Here is a 22,689-nt window from a genome sequence, read left to right on the forward strand (position 1 = left end):
CTTTGGTCCCCACTTAAGAACGGGGCCCACCAGGTACCTGTCAAGGCTGGAGTTTACTCTAACAAAGTGCCTTGTTCAGCCAGGCCCCCCACCGTGCTTCAGGGCCTGCCTCCTTCTTTGCCCTTCCAATTTTGAGGCCCTGCATCCACAGAGCCCTCGAATACAGCACACCCACTCTCCAGCACCCTCCTTCCACAAACTTATATTCTTCAGGTTAAATATTAGCCGGCTTACGTACACAGGATTTGGCATTATTACTTGAGTAAATGTGTTATTACTGAAGGGAGTTTCCTAGGGAGGCGGTGTCAGCTGTGCAGCTCCTCCTGAGCCCCTCTGATGCTGCAGAGGAGCTGGGGCTGGAGCACCTGGGTGAGCTGTGTTCTCCTTGCCCTCCTCCTTCCCCTTCTGCCAGCACATGAGATTTGGGGCTTACCCTTGTCATGACTTCTGCGTTCTCCTTTGCCTTGTATCAAAGGCACCTGATACATGCTCTGTCTTGAAAACTTGCTTGGTGAAGAGTGCTAGCTGCTGCGGCGGGGCTGGTCTTAGCAGAAGGCAGCCCCATAAATGACTTGCTGCTGACCTTTGAGTACCAATATTTAGCAAGCAAATATTTAAACCCACGCCGTTAAGAAGGGAGGCACAGCTTTACCATGGGGAACTCGGGCAAAGGGGTGCTGCTGCTGAGGAGGAGCCAGGTTGGGCAAGGGGAAGGGGCGAGCAGCCTTCATCCCCTCCTCTCCCTCTCCCAACAGAGTAGCTCACCCTGCCCTCAGGCCCACACTGGGGAAGGGGCAGCTGCTTAGAGCCTGGATGGCTGCTGTACCAAGCAAGGCAGGTGTATAAAGCCCCGGAGTGCTGGGTGAGGTTGTTTCAACCCCAAAGGCCAAACAGCCATTGCCTGCTGCTCCGAACAAGCACAGGCTACCTGACAGGGTGGCCACCTCACTAATCCCTCTGCCCTGTGTGACCAGAGCATGACTGGCCCCCGGGGTGACAACCCCTGGTCTCTTGCCATGGCTGGGGCTCTCATGCTGATGAATCTTCAAGACATCAGGTCTCGGTCAGGTGCAGCAACAGGCTGAGAGGGTAATTTTTTCCCCTTGGGAGTGGTGCAGAATTAGCTCTGTTGGTCAGTTTATAATTAGATACTTGCAGCTAACAGTATTCTTTCTGTTGGATTTTTATAGTTTTGTCTCTTCTTTTTTAAATGTGAAAAATAATCAGTCTTAAAATATATATTTTTTTAAATAATTACCCTGGAAAGAGTGATCTATAAAAAGAGAAAATTCTTGCCACAGCAGCGAGCCCAAGCCACAGAAAGCCCAGTTGCAAGCTTCCCTTTTCCACAGCTCCTCAGAGGTTAACCAGGGTCTGTAAGCAAACAGCTTAAAGAAGGAGCCCAGCTTAGTGCCTGGATGTCTCAGGACCGCCAGCCTAATGCCCTTCCAGCAGCCCCTCCCTCCCTCCCAAAGATGATGCTCAGCAAACAGAGCCAGCCCTCGCCCTCTCCCCACGCAGCAAGGAGCCCCGCAGATGGACTGGACACGGGCTGGGGCTCGGGGACGTCGTGGGAGAGGGTGTTTCACTTCACGTGGGCTCAGAGCCATATATATATAAACCCTGGAGCAGCGGCCCGGGAGGATTGTTGAGCACACACCACACCTCGGCTCGCTTGGCAGCTGAACCCCAGCCTACGGGAGGGAGCGCGGAGCTATCTGCCCATGGGCTCCCACCTGCTGCTGCTGCTGCTGCTGCTGCTCCAGGCAGGTGAGTAACACCTCTCGGTCCCTCTACCTCCCCATGCCTCCCCCCAGCCCAGGATGGCTTCTCCCCTCGCTATCAGCTTTGTGGGCTTTGTGGCAGGCACCTCGGTGTGGTTTGGCCAAGTGAGGAAAAAAAAAAAGCACCGCTCAACTCTTTTCAACTTAATAGTGAGGGGCTGTGCAAGTGAGCTGCCTGCCTGCTTCACTTCCCTGGTAGTGCACATAGCTGGGGCTCTATAAACACGAGAGATTTTATTTTTGAATAGTTTTCTACTACAAAGTTGTTGGCATCTGTGTTTCTTCATAAAAATACTTTCTTAAATACTTTTTTTTTTTTTCTAACAGGACTATGGATTAAGCAGGTTTCAATTAAAAAAAAAAAATTATTAAAACCCCATAAATATCTGCTAACATAGAGCCCCTACACACAGCAGCAACATGACACTAAACTGGCAGGTCTGAGGTTATATTTGCTGTACAGTTTTAAAATAAACCCCAAACCCTCACCTTAACCTACATCAAAGGCAGCTCCTTTAATCAGGAAATAGAAAGTGGAGGTTGTCAGATCCACCTCCACTCACCTCCCTGCAGGTACGTTCTCTGCTAAGGGGCCCGGTTAGTAATGTAACTAATGATTGAACATGCTCCTAAAGGGAGATGTGGCTAAGTGCTGGCTGCTGTGGAGACTCAGGCTTTTCCAAGGTTTTCCCAGCTGCGTTGGCTTGGCTGCCCAGTGTAAAAAAAGCAATTTCAGTTCTTGGTCAAATTATTAGCTGAGCCCCTGCATATTGAAATGTGCTTGCTGGGGCTGATGTTTCAGCTGCAGTGCTTCACCATCAGCTCAAAACCCAGCCAGCTTTCAAAGAATGAAACAGGAACATCAGAGGCTGCCTGGATGTCCACGTTAATTCAAGCTCTTGCAGAGCACGCAGCCCTAAGCACACTAATTGATTCTCGGGGGCTCGATTCCCTTTGGGGCTTTCTCTCTGCTTTCACGAGCAGCTCTGAGCTGTAATTACAGTTCCTTGATCCTCAGAGATATCCCCAAAAGAAGCCTTTCTTCTTCTGGGTGAGGTGCAGTTACCTTACACCACCCTCGTCTGCTTTCAGCCAGGGGCCAGCAGACGAAGTCCAGCAGAGTCCTGGCTATAGAGGTCAGTGAGAGACAGCAAAAAGCAGAAAGCTGCTCATTGGGAGGCCTGGATGCCTACAAAGAAGTTTTTGTCTTCATTGGAACATTTTCAGGGTCTGCATACTGCAACAGGTTGAAAAAGCACAATTTTTAACCCAAAATCCAGAGCAGCTCACTGCTTGTGATTTCCCCTGGGGTACCTGAAAGCAGAGCCCCTTTCTAACTCCAGAGCCCCACTGTTTAGAGAAGGGAAATAGGTCGTCTCTTTAGTTTCGAATAACACCCCTCTAATGTGTTTTTAGCACAAAACCCGAACACTCAAGTAGTGTTTAGGTGAACAGCGAGGTTACTTTCTCAGGAATGTGCATTTAATCCCCGAGGAATGCCCTGTGAAGCATAAGGAGGCTGTGAGGAAACCCCAACTGCCAGGACAGCCGGAGGTGTTGATCACTTGCGGGGGGAGGAAATGGTGGAGGGCAACACTCTCCTGCTGGGGGCTCGGGGTGCAGAGAAGGAGCAAAGCCCAGCCTTGTCCTTCATGGGGAGAGATCCTCCTTGTCTTTGCTTTGGGGTTTGGATCAGGCTAGGAGCAGGAGCCAGCCCAGGAGATGCAGGGAGAGGCCCGAGCAAGGGGATTAGGTTCTAAAAGGAAAGCAACTGTTTTAATAATGGTATTGAGTCCTCGGGTGGTTTAGGGGATTAATCAGTCTGTGTTTACACAGCACTTTGAAGAGGTCAAGCGTGCTGCAATAGCCAGGGGGCAGGTGGCAACTTCGGTGGCGGGTTCCCAGCTCCCAGGAGTCACCTCCTTCTCCATCCAGGTGTGCCACAAAGTGTCCCCGTTTCTGCAGGCTTTTCTTTTCGGAGGGGCTGAGCACGGCTGGGATGAGCAGATGGGTTAGAGAGTTGCTCCGAGGGGTTTGGTGCTATGGCTGAGTAGCTTTGCCATGGCCTATAGAGCAGTACAAAGCATGCTTGGTCCTTCACAGTAAACCCAGGCAAGAAATACCCTGATCTGTCACCATCGTTAACATGGTGAGCATCAGTGTTATCAGTGTTTTCAGCTGCGCATCACAGGGGTTGCACTATTAGGGGTAGGGTGCTCTTGGTTTCCATAACAGTTACTAAAAGGTAGAGTGTGTGGTTTCTAAAAAAAGGCAAATCAACATGAAATCACAACATTGTTCGGAAGACTTGTAACTCAAAAAACCCCAGATGGGTTTGGGTGGCCATCCACCTGCTTCAGCTGACACAGAGCTCCTTTTTTTTTTTTTTTTTTAAATCAAATTATGCAGCCAACCTGATGTTATGACTTAAATGGAATGTAATAACAGAAGTGGTTGTAAGTGTTGCCAGCATTTCCAAACACTCAAAAGAAAGCTGATACACATACATCTTGGCTAACATAGGCATCCTATCCTTGCCAAAATAAACCTTACAGGTTCAGGGACCCATGGCTATTCCTCTACACAAATTAATAGCACTGTCAGCTTTTTGCCATCTGGAGAATGGGTTAAAATACCCTGAATAATAGGGGAAACATGGATAATATAAGACATCTTGGGCAATATGGAAGCCTTATTTTTTTCTGTAGAGCCCAGGTTAGGTCTGGTTGTCCTCTGCTGCTTCACATCTCACTTGGGAGCACAGCATAGCTGTCAGCTTTCCCAGGTTTGGGAGCTCTGGGGTGCAGTGAAGCCCAGCTGGCTCTGCACGGTGCTGGCATAGGCCCTGCAAAGCTTAACAGATCAGGCTCCATGACGTACAAAACCAGGCAACCTTCTTCCAGGCCACCATCACCCATTAGTGCACCAGAGCTAGTTAAATCTTGCTTGATTTGAGCACTCTCTGCAGAAATAGCCTGCTTGAGTATCACAGAATTACAGAATCATCTAGGTTGAAAAGGACCTTGAAGATCATCCAGTCCAACCGTTCACCTAGCACTGACAGTTCCCAACTACACCATGTCCTTAAGTGCTAAATCAACCCTACTCTTAAACACCTCCAGGGATGGGGACTGTACCACCTCCCTGGGCAGCCCATTCCAATGCCCAACAACCCCTTCTGCAAAGAAATACTTCCTAAAATCTAGTCTAAACCTTCCCTGGCGCAACTTGAGGCCATTCCCTCTTGTCCTGGCGCTGGTTCCTTGGCTCAAGAGAATCATCCCCCCTCTCTGCACCCTCCTTTTAGGAAGTTGTAGAGGGCCGGGAGGTCTCCCCTCAGCCTCTTCTTCCCTAGACTAAACCCCCCCAGTTCCCTCAGCTGCTCCCCATCAGACCTGTGCTCCAGACCCTGCACCATCTCCGTTGCCCTTCTCTAGACACGCTCGAGTCATTCAATGGCCTTTTTGGGGTGAGGGGCCCAAAACTGGACCAGGAATCGAGGGGCGGCCTCACCAGTGCCGAGTACAGGGGTCAGATCCCTTCCCTGTCCCTGCTGGCCACGCTAGTGCTGACACAAGCCAGGATGCCATTGGCCTTCTTGGCCCCCTGGGCACACTGCTGGCTCATTATCAATCCCCCCCAGGTCCCTCTCTGACTGGCAGCTCTCCAGCCACTCCTCCCCAAGCCTGTAGCGCTGCTGGGGGTTGTTGTGGCTCAAGGGCAGCACCCAGCATTTGGCCTTAGTGAAACTCCCCCAGTTGGGCTCAGCCCATGGCTCCAGCCTGTCCAGGTCTCTCTGCAGAGCCTCCCTACCCTTGAGCAGATCAACACTCCCATCCAACTGGGTGTCATCTGCAAACTGACTGAGGATGCACTTGGTATTTCTGAATCTGCCTCCTGGTCATCTCAGGCCTCAGGTAAGACCCCTGCAGAGAATCCCCTTTGCAGGCCAAATCTCAAGTCTAATTCGATTGTTAAGGCTGCTCCAACCAACCAGTCTAAACCAAAAAAGTACCCATTTAAGGAGTTTAGTCTCAGGTGTGTTTAATCCTGTCCTGTCTTCGCAGTTTGGAAGGGTGCTCCAGGAAAATCCCATTCACTGCACACCCGAGGAATCGTTGAATTGGCAGGAGCCATATCGTGTGGCACAGGACGGTCTCCATTGGCATATATTGGCTATGGATGCTACTGCGGGCTGGGAGGACAAGGCTGGCCTAAAGATAAAACAGACTGGTAAGAAGATCCAGAAGTGATGCAGATCTCCCCACTCTTCCCTGTTCATAGTCCTGTGCCTCCACGGGCCCGTTACTGCCTTGGGGAGGGGGAATTTAGTCTGTATGAACAGCACTGGGGAACTGTGAGTGAGGACTCAGGTATCACTTGGGGCTTCAGTGAGGGTTTAACCACCTTCTGGATGAGAGCAGAGCTCTTGGGACCTGGTAGTCTGTGAGGTGGAGGGAGAAGGAGGAACCAGGGTATGATTTCATGAAATAGCTGCATGTTTATTCATGGATAGCAAGCCCTGCCTGAGAAAAAGGGGACTGACCAAGGCATTTGGAGAGTTATTTCACTAAGGTCCTGAAAATGGCAGCGATGGGAATATCACTGTTTATCCTGTGGAAGACATTCAGACCGTTGCAAGGAGTAATCAAATCTGTTGCCCTCATTGCCTGTTAGTTCACATTGAATCAAGGAAGAACAGCAACAGGGGAGAGTGTGATGTTATTTCCCCTCTTCTTTGTTAGTGGGGAAGATGCTGTGCTTGTTATTCCCAAGGCTGAAAGCAATTAGTTCTAGGAAGTGTTGCAATCAAAGGTTTCTTTCTTGTATTTTGCAGTTAGCATACATATAAATCTTGAGCATGATGGACTCTTGTGTGCTCCTGAGCCTTTTATTTGCAGACTTGTCTGGTTTTAAACATCAAAGACAGAGCACACAAGTCTATTTGTTTATCTACAGTCAACAGGCCAGGTGCTACCGAGAGGCAGGAGTGAAGGCAGCGTGCAGCTCACTGGGAAGGGAACTGAGCTTTCCAGAGTATCCAGCCGTTGGAGAGATTTTGCATTGCTACAAAACCAAACTTTTGCTGCATTGGCAGGACAGAAAAAGTTAAAAAAAGGAGGAAAAGATGCTAACGTTAAAAGCCAACTCCTCTGTGGGCATAAAGGAGCAAGTGTCCCCTAAAACTAACAGAGATGTCTTCATTAATGCAGCGAGACATTTCACCCCAACACCCTCTCTCACATCCCTGGTTTGTACCTATGAAACATTTAGTCTGTGGAATAGTCAATACAGGACTTGCAAGTAATGAGTAATTGCCTCCAAGGGCCACAGCTTTCAGGTGTAGAGACTTTTAATTTTTAGGAATACTTCTTGACCTGCTTATCACCACCTACAGCAGTGTCTGAAAATGCATTTATTACTTTTGTTAGCCCTTCATCAACTCTGGTAATCAGGTCTTTGAAGTAAAACATGACTTCACTAATTTGGAGTACTTCTTTTACCAAAGGGCTGGTTGGAGGAGTCACCTAAAAGCTATTTTCCATAGATGTTGGGTGACCCCCAATTTTAAGTGACTCTGAGAGATAGGAGTGGTCAGCACTGCTGAAAAAGAGACAGAGAGTAAAATATGGCCACGTGTTTCTACCACCGTTTTGTTTCCATGGGATGTGGATTTTATCCTAATGGAAGAAAATGAGACTCTGCAACTGGAAATGCCTCACAATACCAGATAGTTTGTAAAGAGGAAGCTTGATCCTTTAAGTGCTTTCATTATTATTCCTTAGCTGCAATAAAGCTCCCCAGAAACATTTTCAGTTAGGTTCTTAGGTAGGAAGAATGCCCCTACTATAGATTTAACCCTAAAATTTCCCAATTTATGTTTCCTAAAGGAATCTCCTGATATCTGTTACTGAGAACTGATGCAAAAATCAGTGTGGTTGAGTACCCTGTGCCCATCAAAGTGACCACATTTTCTATATTTGCCATTCTAAAAAACAGAGAAGCAGAGTGGCAAAACTACTGGCCCTGAGTGACAAACACTGTTTGAAATGACACCCCCTCGACACCTCTGTGTTTGTTACTGAGACCCCTACAGAAGGGGTAATTTTCTTGTGAGTAATTCAATCTGTCTAGACAGGGCTAGAGTGCTTCTAAGGACCTCTCTTTTATAAAAAAAAAAAAAAAAAAAAAAAAAAGCTGTGGAGTGGGTAATCCTTTTATAAGGTTTATTTCACACACTGTCTTTGATGTGGAGTTGTCAGTAATTACCTTTTCCCTTTGTTCCATGCTCACAGGCCCATCACTTCAATTCATAAATGCATCTTTTCCACATAAAGTCAGTAGATTTGTTTCTCCTTCCCCTTTCTGTTCCCCTGGATTGCTGCTGAACCCATTTTTTAAAGCAGGACTGGAAGGTGCTCAGCATCTCCCTGAAAACACCAAATGCCATCAAAGGCAAGGTGGCATATATGGCTCAGTACTGGCAAACTCCTAAGGAAGAGTAAGATTTCTCCTCAGTTGCTGAGTTAAATCAAAACAGAAAGACACACAGTGGTGGCTGTGCTGGTAACACAAACATTGTGACAAACACAACGTGACAAATTCTTACATTAATGGCATTTGCTCAACGGCAGGGGTCTGGCCAGCTGGACCCTGAGGGCCAGCCAGAGCTGTCTGTAGCCATTAGGGCAGTCTCAGTAGCCCAGATGTGATGAGTAGGTTGCTTACTAGTGAGAGGACAGGGTTGTATTTTTTTTCCATACCCGTTGACCAGTGCTCTGCCAGTGTTGGTTGACTGTTTGGGTTGGTCTAACTCAGTGTTAGCTGCTTAATAAAAGCTTAACACCACGCTCTGACCCAGGTGCAGGGAAAGGCATTTCCAAACAGGATGGGACCATCAGAGGTGGCAAAGGACAATGATAGGTTTCCTCACTCTTCAATCCCTGGCAGTTCTTTCAGAGCATCTGAAGGAGATGTTTGTAACATGTGAGCCAAAGTCGTCTTGCTTTTTGTTGGTGTAAGCTACATGTCACCCCTCTGCAGTCATGGGTGTTATCAGGAGGAACTGGTGGTGTAAGAGGAAGCAGAATTGTGCCCCAAATCCCTCAGCCCTGCAGAATTTATGCAATCCCCCTGTTTTTGCCAAGCCAGCTAAGGAGCAGTGAGTTCTCACCGCTAGCTATCACACCCCTCTAGTACTTATTTGCTTGTCCTGCCTGATTCACAGACCATCTTTTGTCCCCTCCAAGATTTGTTCTCACTTCTTTTCCTATCTCTTATTGTATTTGTTCCCTCTGGGCCTACCTAAAGAGCAATTTCATTCCCTTGGCCCGCAGGCTGCTAACTCTTCCCTTTGTCTGTCTACCTTTGTGTTTTCCTCCTCCCCACACTTCTCCACTGCTGATGCCAACTGATTTGGCTGTGGAGTCACTCTTTAGACCTCATAAGCCCTGTAATTTCTACATCCGCCACTCTGCCTCAGATCAGCCTGATTCGTGGCTCTCCACCGTGGCCTCTTGTGCTCTGTGTCCCGTATATGAGACACCCATGATGGGGCTGCTCTGCCATCTACCTCCCTGAGGACGGATGAAGTTGTGCTGAAGCTTCAGGTACGCTAGCCAGGAAGCTCTTGGCTACAGCAACTCCTCCAGATGACACGTGCTCCAGTTGTAGCTCAGTGCCATAGTCCATCCCATGGCACGTTGCATAGACTCATACATTGGAGAAAGCTGGGACTTTCACACTTTCCCCAAGGCTGTGAATTCTTCTTTCCTTTGGTTTTTCATGTCTAACATCTTCAGGACAAGTGCAGGAGTGAGGTGTTACTGAACCAACAAAGATCTGACCCACAACCTGTTACTGCCATCATGTCCAACAGAACCGGTTCCATGAGCTGAATAAGGTCTCCTCAATTACAGTAATTGCTGTAACTCCTCATGGGAAAACATCTTTTAGATACCTATATCCCATAGCATTTAGTCTCATTCTGAAGTTCTTCCGAGGAGTCAACATGGAGGGAGATACTACTCTGTTAATGCTAACTTATATTTCTAGGTTTCACAAAGCAGTGAGTAGTGTGGTCGTAATCATCACACAGGTTTCATCTTGGCAAGCTGAGAAAAAAAAAAAAAGGTATTTAGTTTGCAGACTCATCTGTGAGATGAAATTGCTACTTTAACTACTAAACTGGGAGCTCAGTTGGTAGGGAAAGCACACTGGACTAAATTCAGCTTCTGTGTAATCACAGGGGTTACTAGAAGGCTGAATTTCATCTGACTGGTCTGATTCTGTTGTCTCTTTCACGTGATTCACCTGATCTAGTTCCAGTTCATTTTTTTAGAATTTGTATCAGTGGTGGAACTTCTTCTTTGCACTTCAAAAATCTTTTTTTCTTTTTTTTTTTTTTTCCCCTGGGCTTTATACCTCACACAGCCCACCAGCACTCATATCCATAAACCAATTTCTAAAAAGGCAAAACCCTCATGCAGCAGAGGGTGATGAAGTTCATAGTGTTCCTGAGCTCTTGGGTAAGGTAGTGACAGCTCCCAGTGGGTCTCTGGAGAAGCCCCACTTCTGCACAAGCGACCTTTATCATTCTTGCAGGGTTTTTCCACTTTTCCAGAGGGATGGTGGGTTCCAGGGTGGATCACAGACTTTTATTGGCTTTTCAGGTACACTGGCCTCAGGCCTTGAGGATGATGATCAAGGTCTTCAGCTGGCTTTGGGCAGCCAGCACAGCCATGCTCCCTTTTGGCCTGCTCCTCCACTTCTTGAAGACATTCACATCTAGGACTCAAGAACTTCTCTAAAAGCTGTCTGCTCTTCATTTACCCCTCAGATCAGCCTGCCACAATGCTTCCCGATTAGTAGAACCATTTCTCTGTAGAGTCCCAGTGATCTTACAGGGACAAGTTCTAGAAATGCAGGACCTCATTCCTCTCTGCCTCCAGCCTCTGACCTCACATCTTTGCTCAACCAACCTTGGTTATCTGGAAGAGAAACTCTCTAAGTCCTGAATCTTCTCTCATTGTATTTTGAGTCATAAACTACCAGAATAAAATTCAAGTGGGGTCAAGTTTTCTATCAAGTTATCTGAAGTAATAGATAGTGGGGCTTATCTCACTGATTAATCTACAGGACAGGTATCATCAGCTCAGCTCCCTCTATGGTCAATTAAGAGCAATTGCATGTTCAAATGCAATGTTTTCCACCCATGTTAGATCTCTGCAGCACCATAATATGAGCTGTGTTGCAGACATGCATAAAGGCAGTATAGATCAATATCTGAGATGGAGATATTTACATTTAAGGATCTGAAGTTAACTGGTATGAATCCCACCATTGAGGCTGATGAGTCTGTAGCCAGCTCTCAGAAACTGGATGAGCCAAAGAGCACGTGGCAGATCCAGGTGACCTGAAGAGATGAAGCTGCTTGGTGATGCTGAGAAAGACAAAACCCATTCCCACTCCAAATTCTGAGATGGGTCTAAGTCTAAGCCATAGTCATGCACCTCATAGTGACACTTCAACTCCGTTTCAGCACGTGGGGTTACCATGTGTTGACCACACCTGCCTTTCTGAGGGCAAAAGCTCACAGGAAGAAGCACACAGTGGTCATGGGAGAAGATACACCATTAATGATCTCCAGAGCCATATGAGCTTTCAAAGAGATGGCACAATGCTTGGTTCATCAACAGGCTGGGGCAAACATTGCTGTTGTAAGTGGTGCGTGAGTGGAGAGCTACTGGAGTATGTGCAAACACCCCTGAGCAGAATATGCAGGATGCCTGAGTCCAAACTCTACCTTTTCTTCTGTCCCAGGTGCTGCCACAGGCACGACTGCTGCTATGACAAGGCAGAGAAGGCAGGCTGCAGCCCCAAGGTGCAGCGGTACCAGTGGGCATGTGAGCAGAATGCCGTGCGGTGTGGTAAGGGAAAAAATGCTCGCCTTGGGTTCATTCCACTCCCTCCTCTGCAGGGGCATTGGCTGACCTAAGAGTTTCGTGGGCTTCAGAAATAGATCTGTGTACGCTGAGATGGTTTTAAAGCTGCTTTGGGTAATGTTTGTTCTCCGAGCTATCTTTCCATGCTTTGCCTGGGTCACTAGGCTCACCAGGAGGCCCCAGTTGGAGCTGGGAGGAAGGCTGGAGCCCCAGCACCATCTGTCTCAGGCAACCTGAGTCCTCCCCAGGCTGAAGCGCAGGAGCAGGGGCCATGGAGCCAACAAGCCATCTCAGTTTGGCAGGGGTGCAGGTGCCACCCACATTAAGCACACCTGCTCCTTGCTGACACCTTCCCAAAGCCCTGGTCTGCTTGTGGCCATTGCTGCAGGCGTGGTCTTCCCGTGGCAGTTTTGGCCCTCCCGTCAGTGATTTACTTACCATTATACACTAGAGAAGGGCCATGATATTATACATGTCTTTAAGGCAGGTTAAATAGGGTGCCAGTCTGAATATTTGCCTCATGTGGGACTCCAGCCTAAAGCCTGAGGGCTCCAGCAGAGATCTTGAAACTTGCAGAGTCAAATGCTCTCAAGTGCCACAGGCATACAGCAAGTGTAAGCTGTGCTCAGCTCTACAGCTGGTACACAGTCAGGAAGGTCTGAAATTGCACAGTCACAACCCATCAGTGGCTCACACCAGTTTGTTTTGACATACACCAGATGACATGAGTCTTCAAATTTGTCACTTCTATTGCTATGTCTCCAAAAAGTCCCTGATGGTAAAATCCATTGTAGAACTCTTCGAAAGTTTGAAAAGCAACATGTGAGAGTGAAAGTTGTCCCCATACCATAAATGCTACTTGCTTAAACATTAAAAAACTGTTTCTACCTTGTCAGAAGACCATGTTCTACTGGTGCAGTCCTCAGCCTCTCCAGCAGCTGAGAATGTGCCAGCAGATACAGGATGTGGCACAACACATCTAAGTTGCTCTCTTCCGAGTGCCAGAATAACCTATTAAATACAAAGCACTGGCCGAGGAATGTATTGCTTTAACGTGTAACTGCTCTCTGTCCCCCCTACCCATATTTCCATAGCTGGCTGATATTTTCTGCTAGCTATTTTGATATAAGAAAAAAAAATCCTGTTTCTTTTGCTGTGAAGGAACAATCCTAGTTGTGGATGTGAGAGGTACCACTGAGTCCAGGAGACATGGACAATATATATCCTGCAGAGTGCACTGGGCTGCAGTTATTCCAATCTGGCTAATAAGCATTAGTTAAACCAATGCCATTAATTCCTTAACTAATGTCCAGGCAAGGCCTGAGGAGCATCCATCAACTGTTCTTTGAAAGCCTTCAGCAGGCTTCACTTCCCCTGACATCCCCCATGAGGAAGAACAATAGAATGGGTTCTGAAGGCAAATGTCGTACCCTGGGCTACAGCACAGTAGTTTTTATTGAGGTGTGAAGGTCTAATGTCTGATCCATTCAAACAAAAGGGATGAAGAATTAAATTTCCAGGCATGCTTGCTGGGCCTAGGGCAGTGACGTCCAGAAACATCAGAAGCAGAACTGCTTGAACTGTCCTTTCTATGCAAGAGGAAATAAATGCCTGTTGCCTGGCACTGTATCATAAACACTGATATTTTCAGGTAAATTAAACAGAAACTCATTTTACCCGGGACTTCTCCTTTTGCTACTATTAGGCAGTTTTGTTCGTGGAATGAAAAAAATTGGCAAAAACATGTATTTCAGTCCAGATATGCCATCACATGTAGGTGAATTCCATTTGATAAATATCTGGAATATAGAAAAGGCTGTAAGTTGTGGAGGCTGGTCAAAAACCTCATTCTGCTCTAACAGAAATGACTGCCAGCCCAGACTCTTGTACTCACAGTAAACTGACAGTGGTTGGCACAGCACAGGAAGAACTCAAGGATTAGAGGGCAATGAGAAAATCAGGCAAGACTGGTAGATAAGAAAAAAATTGACTTAGTGCTGAGTCCTCATCGGTGGGACCCTTGAAACACTTTTCACTGGGAAACATGTGACTCTCTTCAGCAAAGCTTAAGAAATATGGTCTCTTCTTATTTATCAGACACAGGGTTGATCCAGCAAAGTCCACTGAAATCTAGAAAGATTCCTGTACTCTTTGAAGTTGGTTTTGGAACAAAGCCCATGTGCACTGGTATGAAGTCACACCTTAAACTTTGCCTAGTGCAGGGTTTGGTGGATGTTAGACAATCCTCAAGTAAATAAGGCACTGTGCTTTGAAATAATACTAGCCCAATGACTGCATTTAAAGCTGCCTATAGGTGGGATGGGGGCTTATTAACCCCAAATCAGTCATTTGCAATGTAGCCACCTGAGCCTGTTGCTTTGATGTTCCTTGTGGTCCTTACCTAGTCACATAGTCATATAATTGCATTAGAAATTGTGCTATATGTATGGTTTTGATCAGCTTCATTAGCTTCTGACTCATAAAAATCAGGTACTTGACCCTGCTGTGGAGTTCCTTGGCCCCTCTGCCATCATGAGAGAGATGTAAGAGCAACTCACAGAGCACCAGTGAAGGATGCCCGGTGGGTGTTTATGTACACTCAGGTTTCCAAATGTTCCTCCAGGAGATTCTTCCTTTCAAAGCAGCATTTTTTTTTCTTTTGAAATTGGTCTGATGTGAAGAGGGAGGAGGTAAAAGAAAAGTTGACTGACTGAGGGAAGATGGACTATTTTTACCTCATGCTAAACTAAAATAATTTTCTTTTTTATCTTTGGCCATTGAACTAAAGCCTCATTGTTCACACATCTCTAGAGGTGGAGAGTAGTCTGTGCCAGGCAAATTTTTGTAACTATTGTCTCTTGACATTTAGCTGCTACTTTCTGGTGCTCTTGGTCACAGCTAAGGTCAGTTGACAGGGACAGGAGAGGGGAGGGTCAGATCCACACACAACACAACATGTTGATGCTTCTCTCTTCATGCTTCCACAGCACCTGTTCCCTAAGAATTGCTTTATTAGGAAATTGTTCCTCTTAAAACTGTTTCTTGCCTTCATCCCATACAGAATCTCTCATCCTCCACCCACACTTTCTTTTGCAGATAACCTGACAGACCAGTGTGAAAAAATGGTGTGCCTGTGTGACCAAGAAGCAGCCAAGTGTTGGGGAGCAGCCCCATACAACCCACACTTCATCCTTTGGCCAGACTTTTTATGTGGACAGACTCATCCCACCTGCCATTTCAGATATGGGGGAGCAGAATAGTCTTTTTAGGACCTTTCTTCCAACCCTTTGAATCTGAAGGTGCTGGAATAAAATTTTACCTGTTTTACCAGAGCTATCAACGGTGTGAGAGAATTTCTATCAGGCCAGTGTTTATGGGGAAGAGAGACAGGGTAACACAATGCTGAAGTAAGGATAAGATCCTGCTCTGACTGTGGCCTTTGCAGAAACAGAGGGTTTGGTCTGCAGTGCAGTGGGAACACATCACACATCACCAAATGGCTTTTTTGTCCTTCACATTGCCTGACCTTCAACCCTTCAACTCCCACACATTTGCACATGATCTGGAAAATATGTAGAGGCTTCTGATAGACTGATTTGTCAAAACAAACAAACAAACAAAAATTCCATCTCTGTGAAAAGATACACTGGGCTTTGAAGACCTGAGGCATGCCAGTCAGGAGTGACTCATTTTATTTTCCTGGACCTGCAGGAGGAGAGGGAACAACAAAGAGGGATGATGTCTCCTTATTCCTATTTGGTGCTCAGAGATAGGAAGCAGAATTCCTACCAGAAGGAAAAGCAGAGTCTGGCCCAAGGCAGGGCTCTACACTTTCTTTTGTGTGTGTGTTTTTTTTTCTTAGCTTATATAGCCAGATGTCTTATCCCTCACGTTCCTGCCTCACAGCACCAGAGACACTTCTGAGGTGTTTTCAAAGGTAAGTGGAGTTATACCAGGCTATTGCTGTTGCAAAGCCAGCAAGGGTCTCTGACTTCTACTTACTAGTAGGCAAAAGAACACACTCCTCACCTGCTATACATGCTTCAGAGCTGATATGCTTACAGGAGATGCTCTCCTATATTGGCATATCCCCAGTCACTGACTGCCTGGGAATCAGCTGTTGTTGTGTCAGGAAACATGGGCTATGGAGAACATTAGTCATGTCAAGCAAATCTTTCATAGCTCCTTTTTTTTTTTTAAGGGTACTGGAGGATTTTATTGAAACACTATGTTTCCTTCTGGCAAGAGTAAAACAAAATCCCATTCTTCCAGCTATGTTCAAGTGGGCCTTCTTTGCCACTTTGTTCCAAGCTTGTAGTCTGGAGCAAGACAACAGGACAGGAGCCTCTATACTGAGAGGTGCAGACAGATGGGAGCCACAGTTGCACCCCAAGAAATCACAGGTTTGTTTTCTTCAGGTGGGGAGCTGAGGGGCCTGGGCAGGTCAGGCTCCTTCTGTCTCTTCTGAAGCACAGCTGACAAACGTTGAGTACCAAAAATAAGAAGTAATGGCAGGGAAAGACCCAAGGTACCTCATCAGAGTCTAGATTCAGAGACCAAGTGGGGTATTGGCGGGTGATAACACAGATTTCTTCACAGAAGGCTATTTTATTCCTTGCTGCAGGAGGATACCCCTGTGGCCGTCAAAGCTGCAGGAAAAAAGAGACAGGCTAACAAAAATTGAAATGCCAAAGACAACATATATAGAAGCAAAGATTTTTATTCCATCTAAAGCTCCACTTTTGGCTTACAGGGCATCAGAAGTTGTTCCACCTGTAGGCTTCACATCTTCCTGCAACTCCTGTAACGGTGCACCTCAAGCTACGCTGAGCAAGACGGAAAGGAGAGGGAGAGAGTGAGCAATACCAAGTTAGTCCAACACAAAAAAGGCTTTCTGGCAAGTAAAGTTGTGAGCTCTGTTCATGCAGAGGAATGCAAAGGGATGCTGCTGTGTGGGCAGCATCAGTCTAGGGGTGCGGCTGGAAGATTCCCCCCCGGTAAGCGGGGCAGAGCCCCTGGCCATGTGCCTGTCCCCGCCAGGATGGCCATCGGGTGGCGGCAGCGCTCCAGCGAACGGCAAGAGCAGCTCTGCCTTCATCCCTTCAGGCAGGGGATTTTTTTTTTTTTTTTTCTCAGCGGACCGAGCAAGATTTTTGAGTGCCGGGAGGCGCAAATCACACGGTTCCCCACTGAAATCAGAAAGTCAGCTGAGCTCGGTCTGAAACGCAGATCACATCTTGGGTTGCACAAAAATGGGAACGAAGCTTGTCTCCAAATCCAGCTTCCAGTGTCAGTCGGCTCTAATTAGACCAGCTGACAGAGCTGGAAAAAGCAGGTGAGCCTTCGGGTACATCAGCCTCTTCTGGGGTCATTTCTTTGGCTCATGCGTGATGAAAACGTCTAGTTTTCCCAACTCAATCAGCTGATCTAATAAAATATATTACTGGGCTTAACAAACCACACCTCACACAGACATTTCAGCCATCATAGGCTTTCTCTACACAAGCATTACAAGAATACAGATGTAAGCAGGTGGTTGGTGGGAGGAAGACCCATCCTTCAGCATGAACCTAAAAGAACCAAAGAAGACCCAGGGCTTTGTTAAAAGAAGCAGCAGCATCTCACTGAACAACTCTTTGCCAAAAGTGGCAATTAAAGAAGATCCTATCATTTTGTTCATAGGTAACTCATTAGGCCTATGTATGAAGCTCTACCCAACATAAACAAAGAATTATTTGAAAAAGAGATGGAATATAGAGCCAGCCCTGTGAGAGTTTCATCCACACTACTTACTTCCTAAATCAGATCCCATGCCTGACCAGAGGTAAATGGCCAATTCCTTCTTAAATTTAAAAAAAAAATAAAAAATAAAGGAAGCTTTGGAAATAGGCAATTGCGTTCATCTTCCAAGCAAGGGACTCCAGGATTTTGTCTGTGTTCCTTACCTTGGCGAGAGCCTTGTCTCATGCAGAGTATGCATCTCCTCAGCTGCGGGGTGAAAACAATGATCAGAACCACTATGCCCCCGATACCAGCTGCCACAACCCCAATGATGGTTCCAATGGATTCTTCTATACCAAACAATCCTGGGGAGGAAGGGAAGGCAGAGAGAGTAAGGTAAGAAATCATCCAGGAAAGCATATGCAACGCAGCCAGCACATTTTCTGCAGAGGAAGCTACTTACTGTGGTATTGATTATGTCAATGTCTTGTCTGAAATCATGGGCTTCCACAGGGGAGAGAGTGTATTGCACTACAGAGCTATTGATTTTTTTCTTCTTTTTTCATTCCTATGTAGGAAGCTGCTACGCTTTCTGGGGATTTAGAGATAGGACAGCCCCATCTCCCTGGCAATCTCCCTTAACAACTGAATGCTATGGGATGGCAAGACATGCTGCTGCCTGAATTAATGGGACTTCTGCTTGTATGCTTTATTTTCAAACAGAAAAAAATACTCCGACAATTTTGAGAAAGTCATCAGTCTCCCTGATCTCCAAAGGAGACAGCACCGGAAGGTGGGCAGAGCTCTGCTGAAGTTCTTTCTCTGATTTGTTGCTCTTTGGGACTGTTGCAGTTTGGTGGGATGATTACATTTTCTTTGAGATAAGAACACATTGGCATTGTGGCTTTATTATTTGTTGGGGCTGAAGGATGATTCAGGAAAAGCCTTTGGTCAGGTGAGGACAGTAGGATGGGCTGTTACAAGCAGCATGGAGAGCATCTGCCTTGTAGCTTCAAGTCTGCTAAAGTACAAATGTCTCTTTAGAGAGAGGGAAACTGCTAGGCAATACACACCACTGATCTTATCAGATTTTAAGTGACCGCCTCATGCTCATGGTAGTCCAAAATATGTCATTTGCTTCTTCGTAATGGATAAGTTAACAGAGGCAGCTAATTTATCTTTTCAATTTTAGAGAAGTTTTTGGACAGGCTGGATTTGTGGCACATAACATTACTTTATGAATTGTATTTCTCATATTCTCTTGTCCCTTTAATTCAGGCATAGTGAAGAAATTATGTATTTCATCTTCTCAGGAACACAGAAAGGCAATTACCCAGGCCGGGGGGCAGAAATTGCAAGAGTAACCTGTGCTGCTGAGACTGTGAGATGAAGCTGATGGGAGACCTCATTAGACACGTCACCAAGCCTTTGCAGTGGGACACGGTTTTCTTGCCTTGTTAGTGCTACAGTTTAAGTAGTTTTATAAAAATTAGTAATGGAAGAACTCAGGCTCAAGAGGGCAAAGGCTTAGTGACTCTCAGTGAGCTATAAGCTTTGGTAACAAATAAGGGTAAATGGCACTTGCATAATTTACTCTTGACACAGAAGGTGCTACTTTTTGGTAATTAGATAATAAGATAATACACCTTCTGATGTGTTGATATGCTGGGACTGGAATGCATTTAGCCTACATAGAAAGGAAAACTGCTTTGACATTTTCAGCTGGTAAAGGCAAAGCAAGTTATCTCCTTACTTAATACATCTAGTGTCTATTTGTGAGGCTAAGAAAACATAGCATGGCACTTTTAATGCTACTTTGATTTTAATTTGAATGAAGTTAAGCAGAAATGATATAACGTGATCGTCATGTGTATTGTGGGATTACCTATGTCATCCAGAGTTAAGGAAAGAATATGCAAGTTAGTGGGCTGAAGAGAAATAATGTCCAAAAAAAGGAGTTTGGAGCTGTTCCCTGAGCTGATATCTTGACACCTGTCACTCATAGGGGTTCTGTCAAACAGAGCTGTGAGTACATAAGAACTTATCTGTTTCATCCTTGGCACTGACTTTGATTTTAGTGATAAAATTATTCCTTCTTTTTTTGGTTGTAAATCCTTATAATAGTACCTGTGTGACTGTTTATAGAGGCAAGCCAATCAAAATTAGCTGGCCTAAAGAAAATAGTGAGAAATACTACAGAGCAATCACAATCCATGACACCAGGCCTTAACTGCTAGAGGCCAAACAGGCCAACTTCCCTCCTTCTGCAAGGGTGTAGACCAGCTTTGGAGGAGAAAGAAGAAGAAAAGAAGTAAATAACATCAAATATTACCCAGAGCCCTCCTGATCCTGAGCTTTGTGCCATCTCCTGTCACCACCTTCCCATCCGGTAGTGTAACCTCACAGAAATAAATACCGTGGTCACTGGTTGTCACATTGAGGATCACCAGGGAGGCATCCCCGTGGGACAGGTCTCCACTCATGAAAATCCTGGAGTTATTTGGCAAGATGGTCACATTGTTTTCAAGCAGGTCCATCTGCCCCTTTTCATCTTCTTTGTACCACTTCACCGTCAGGTCAGGCAGGGAGGGAGGTCGTGGACTGTTAAAGTGGCAATTTAAGATCACAGTTTCACCCTCTTTGGCTTTTTCCTTGGCTGGTGTTTGAGTCACCAAAAGGTGCCATGGCTCGGGTGTTGTCCACAATGAAGGCTGTGCTGTTATATGAGTTACAGCTGCATTCTCCTTGCTTGCACCTCCACCACTAACACCAACATCTATACCAGGAAAAAAGAAAGAAGATGAAGGCTGAGGGTGATAGGATGATAAACCTACTAGCTGCTCCCCACCTCCAACCAGCACAAAGAATGCCTCCAGGAATTAGGACTTGAGGTACTCACTATTATGATAATAGGGATTTTTTTCTTGCTAGATCCTGCTTAGATTACACTCATGTGTACAGACAGGTCTTTTCCTGATCCTCAGTTCCTTTCTACTGCCATACTAGAGGAAGATTGATGCCATTGCCCAATGCCTTTGGTGAAATTTAGAGCCCCTTCAGCCACATTTCCACCTGGAACATTCACCTCTTTCTTCCCACCCTAAAAAGTCTCGGGAACTGATGTTCCTGCCTCAACTACTTTTGAGGCAAAGCAAAAAATGTACGTAACCTTACACACAGGCAGCTCTGTTCTGACAAATACAGTGAATATGTGCAGATCCTAATGCAACTGCCTGCGTCCAAAAAAATAATGTGACCTTCTTAGAAGTTTTGGCATGCACTTTGAGTTTCAGAATAGGAAATCTTGAAATTGTGGGAAGAATCTTCATTGCCAGAGACTGAACTCCCTGCAGATCCTATCCGTGACATGGGGGATGGCACCTTAGTATTCTGTAGGCATTGATACTGAGGGTGACATGTATTCTCGGTGAAAGGACCACATTGTCCTGCTGCCCTTTGTTAGAAAAATATGGACAACATGCCTATAGTAGAGGATTAAACCTGCCTTCTCTCACTCAGCTGCTAATCATAGTATCAAACAGCCTTGAGCTAAGAGTAGTGTGAGTGGATCTAATTTCTGGAAAGAAGCCTGGGCTCAGAAGATGAGAGGAATAGTTGCTGTCTCAAAAGTAAGGGAAAAAACAACTCTTAAAAATAAGCCAATGAATGTCACCAAAAAAGAGTTCAGACCAATTTTTTGAAAAGTTTCTTCTGTTGTTTTAGGTTTTCTTTTTCTTTTTCTTTTTTTTTTTTTTAATTTTCTTTGAGTGAGATAGTCTCCCTTCATACTAGTGAGTGCTCTCTCAAGGACTGCGGACCATTCCACAACAAAGGTCTTGATTGTCCATTGTCTTGAGTCTTTCATTGCCATCCAAAGGGTGTGAAACTATAGTCTGAGTCTGGTAAAGCTTCACAATGACAATGACCTGTCTAAGCTCAGGGACAAATGTCTTGAGGCAGTGGAAAACCAAACTTCTTGATTATTGGTTTGAGGTTATTACTTGAAAGGCTCCTCCTGGCGTGCTTGTACACAAAATCACAGTTGTATTCATAGTTATTATTATTTATGACTCCTGTGGGAGTAGCACTGACAATTTCTGTCAGACAGCAAGGCCCTGTTGTTCTAGGTGCCTTATAAAAGGATGGAGTATAGAGCTTACAGTTTAAATGTCACACAACTCATGGATGCAAAAATAAAGAAAACACAAGCTAGCTATGAAACTAGGCAACAACAAAGCATGTGAAAAACCTTCAGAGCTGTTGGGTGCTCCATGCTTTTACCTCAAAGTGAAAATTTTGGCCTTGTATTTGGAATACCAATCTATGGGAATTGGATGCCTGAGAATTAGGTACCCAAATATTATTATAGTTTTGGATCCAGTCCCCTAAAATGAGTAGTAAAGATGCTGGATGAGATACTATCCTCATGTTCCTACATCATCTTACCAATGAGACCACTGCAGGCTCTCAGGAGAATCTGAGGTCCAGATTTTCACTTTCTAGTGAGATTACAATGTATTGATGCATCAGTCATAAAAGTTTAAGTATCTTGGCACAGTTGAAAGTATCGATGAAGTACAAAGTATAGTTGAAATACTTGACTAAACCGACAGGAGCTTGACATATTACAGTCTCTGTGCATCCAATATTCTGACGGGATATATTTGGTTATTTGTTAGAGTGAATTTGAGCAGTTTCATTATGAGTACTCTTTTAAAATCTCTGTTCATTAACCATTATCTCCATGGGATACTGCTGCTTTAGCTAAAGCAGTGCTATTGCTACCTTGCTTTACTTCTCCTTGAATTTCTTCACCACTACAAGTATTCTAGCATTCCTTTCCATATGCGCCCCCTGCAACACAACTGTAGTTTTTATTTCTTTTGGTGATGTAAAAGGTATCATTTTTACACAGACATAGTAACAAAAAGAACAGAACTGAGCAGGAACAATGTGCTTTGATGTTGCCTCTGTTCATCATGGGTTTTGTTTGCCCCTCCTGTCATGAAATAACTGGCCTTGTCATCTGTGTTCTCCCACATCTTTGATTCAGTACAGATCATGTAACTTAAAGCTAATTAGAAAAATCAAAACGCAAGAAGAGTAGGCTGTATTGTTTCGCCACAGCTCTTTTTGGGGGTTTCACTGAGAAGGTCACACCACAGCATCTATCCTCTTCCTCCCTCCCTCCTTTCCTCCCTCCTTTCCTCCCTCCTTTCCTCCCTCCCTCCCTCCCTCCC

General features: G+C 45.6%; 2 protein-coding genes across 2 annotated transcripts in view; one reads left to right on the forward strand and one right to left on the reverse strand.

Annotated features, from left to right (window-relative positions):
• Positions 1 to 1,724: 1,724 nt before the first annotated feature.
• On the forward strand, positions 1,725 to 15,254 carry LOC113477123 (phospholipase A2-like). Its single transcript, XM_026843251.1, has 4 exons — positions 1,725 to 1,770; positions 5,852 to 6,017; positions 11,607 to 11,713; positions 14,825 to 15,254. Exons 1-4 carry the CDS (start codon positions 1,725 to 1,727, stop codon positions 14,986 to 14,988), a joined length of 483 nt encoding a protein of 160 aa, XP_026699052.1. The 3' UTR covers positions 14,989 to 15,254.
• A 1,198-nt stretch (positions 15,255 to 16,452) lies between these two features.
• The window catches only part of LOC113477118, a 7,972-nt gene continuing 1,735 nt past the window's right edge, over positions 16,453 to 22,689 (reverse strand). The window contains exons 2-4 of the mRNA XM_026843238.1: positions 19,782 to 20,225; positions 17,674 to 17,814; positions 16,453 to 16,554 (exon numbers count right to left, since the gene is read on the reverse strand). Of these exons, the coding sequence (XP_026699039.1) occupies positions 16,550 to 16,554; positions 17,674 to 17,814; positions 19,782 to 20,225 (590 nt within the window). The 3' untranslated portion in view covers positions 16,453 to 16,549. The remainder of the gene's footprint in view (positions 16,555 to 17,673; positions 17,815 to 19,781; positions 20,226 to 22,689) is intronic.

Source organism: Athene cunicularia, assembly GCF_003259725.1.
Source record: "Athene cunicularia isolate RWA chromosome 1 unlocalized genomic scaffold, athCun1 chr1_part1, whole genome shotgun sequence".
NCBI classification, from domain to species: Eukaryota; Metazoa; Chordata; class Aves; order Strigiformes; family Strigidae; genus Athene; species Athene cunicularia.

What these genes read in the sequence shown, in the direction of transcription:
- LOC113477123 (XM_026843251.1), top strand. Translation starts at nt 1,725, where the DNA reads ATGGGCTCCCACCTGCTGCTGCTGCTGCTGCTGCTGCTCCAGGCAG. An exon ending in CCTAAAGATAAAACAGACTG is followed by an intron (nt 6,018 to 11,606) that starts GTAAGAAGATCC and finishes CTTCTGTCCCAG; the next exon opens with GTGCTGCCACAGGCACGACT. An exon ending in GCAGAATGCCGTGCGGTGTG is followed by an intron (nt 11,714 to 14,824) that starts GTAAGGGAAAAA and finishes TTTCTTTTGCAG; the next exon opens with ATAACCTGACAGACCAGTGT.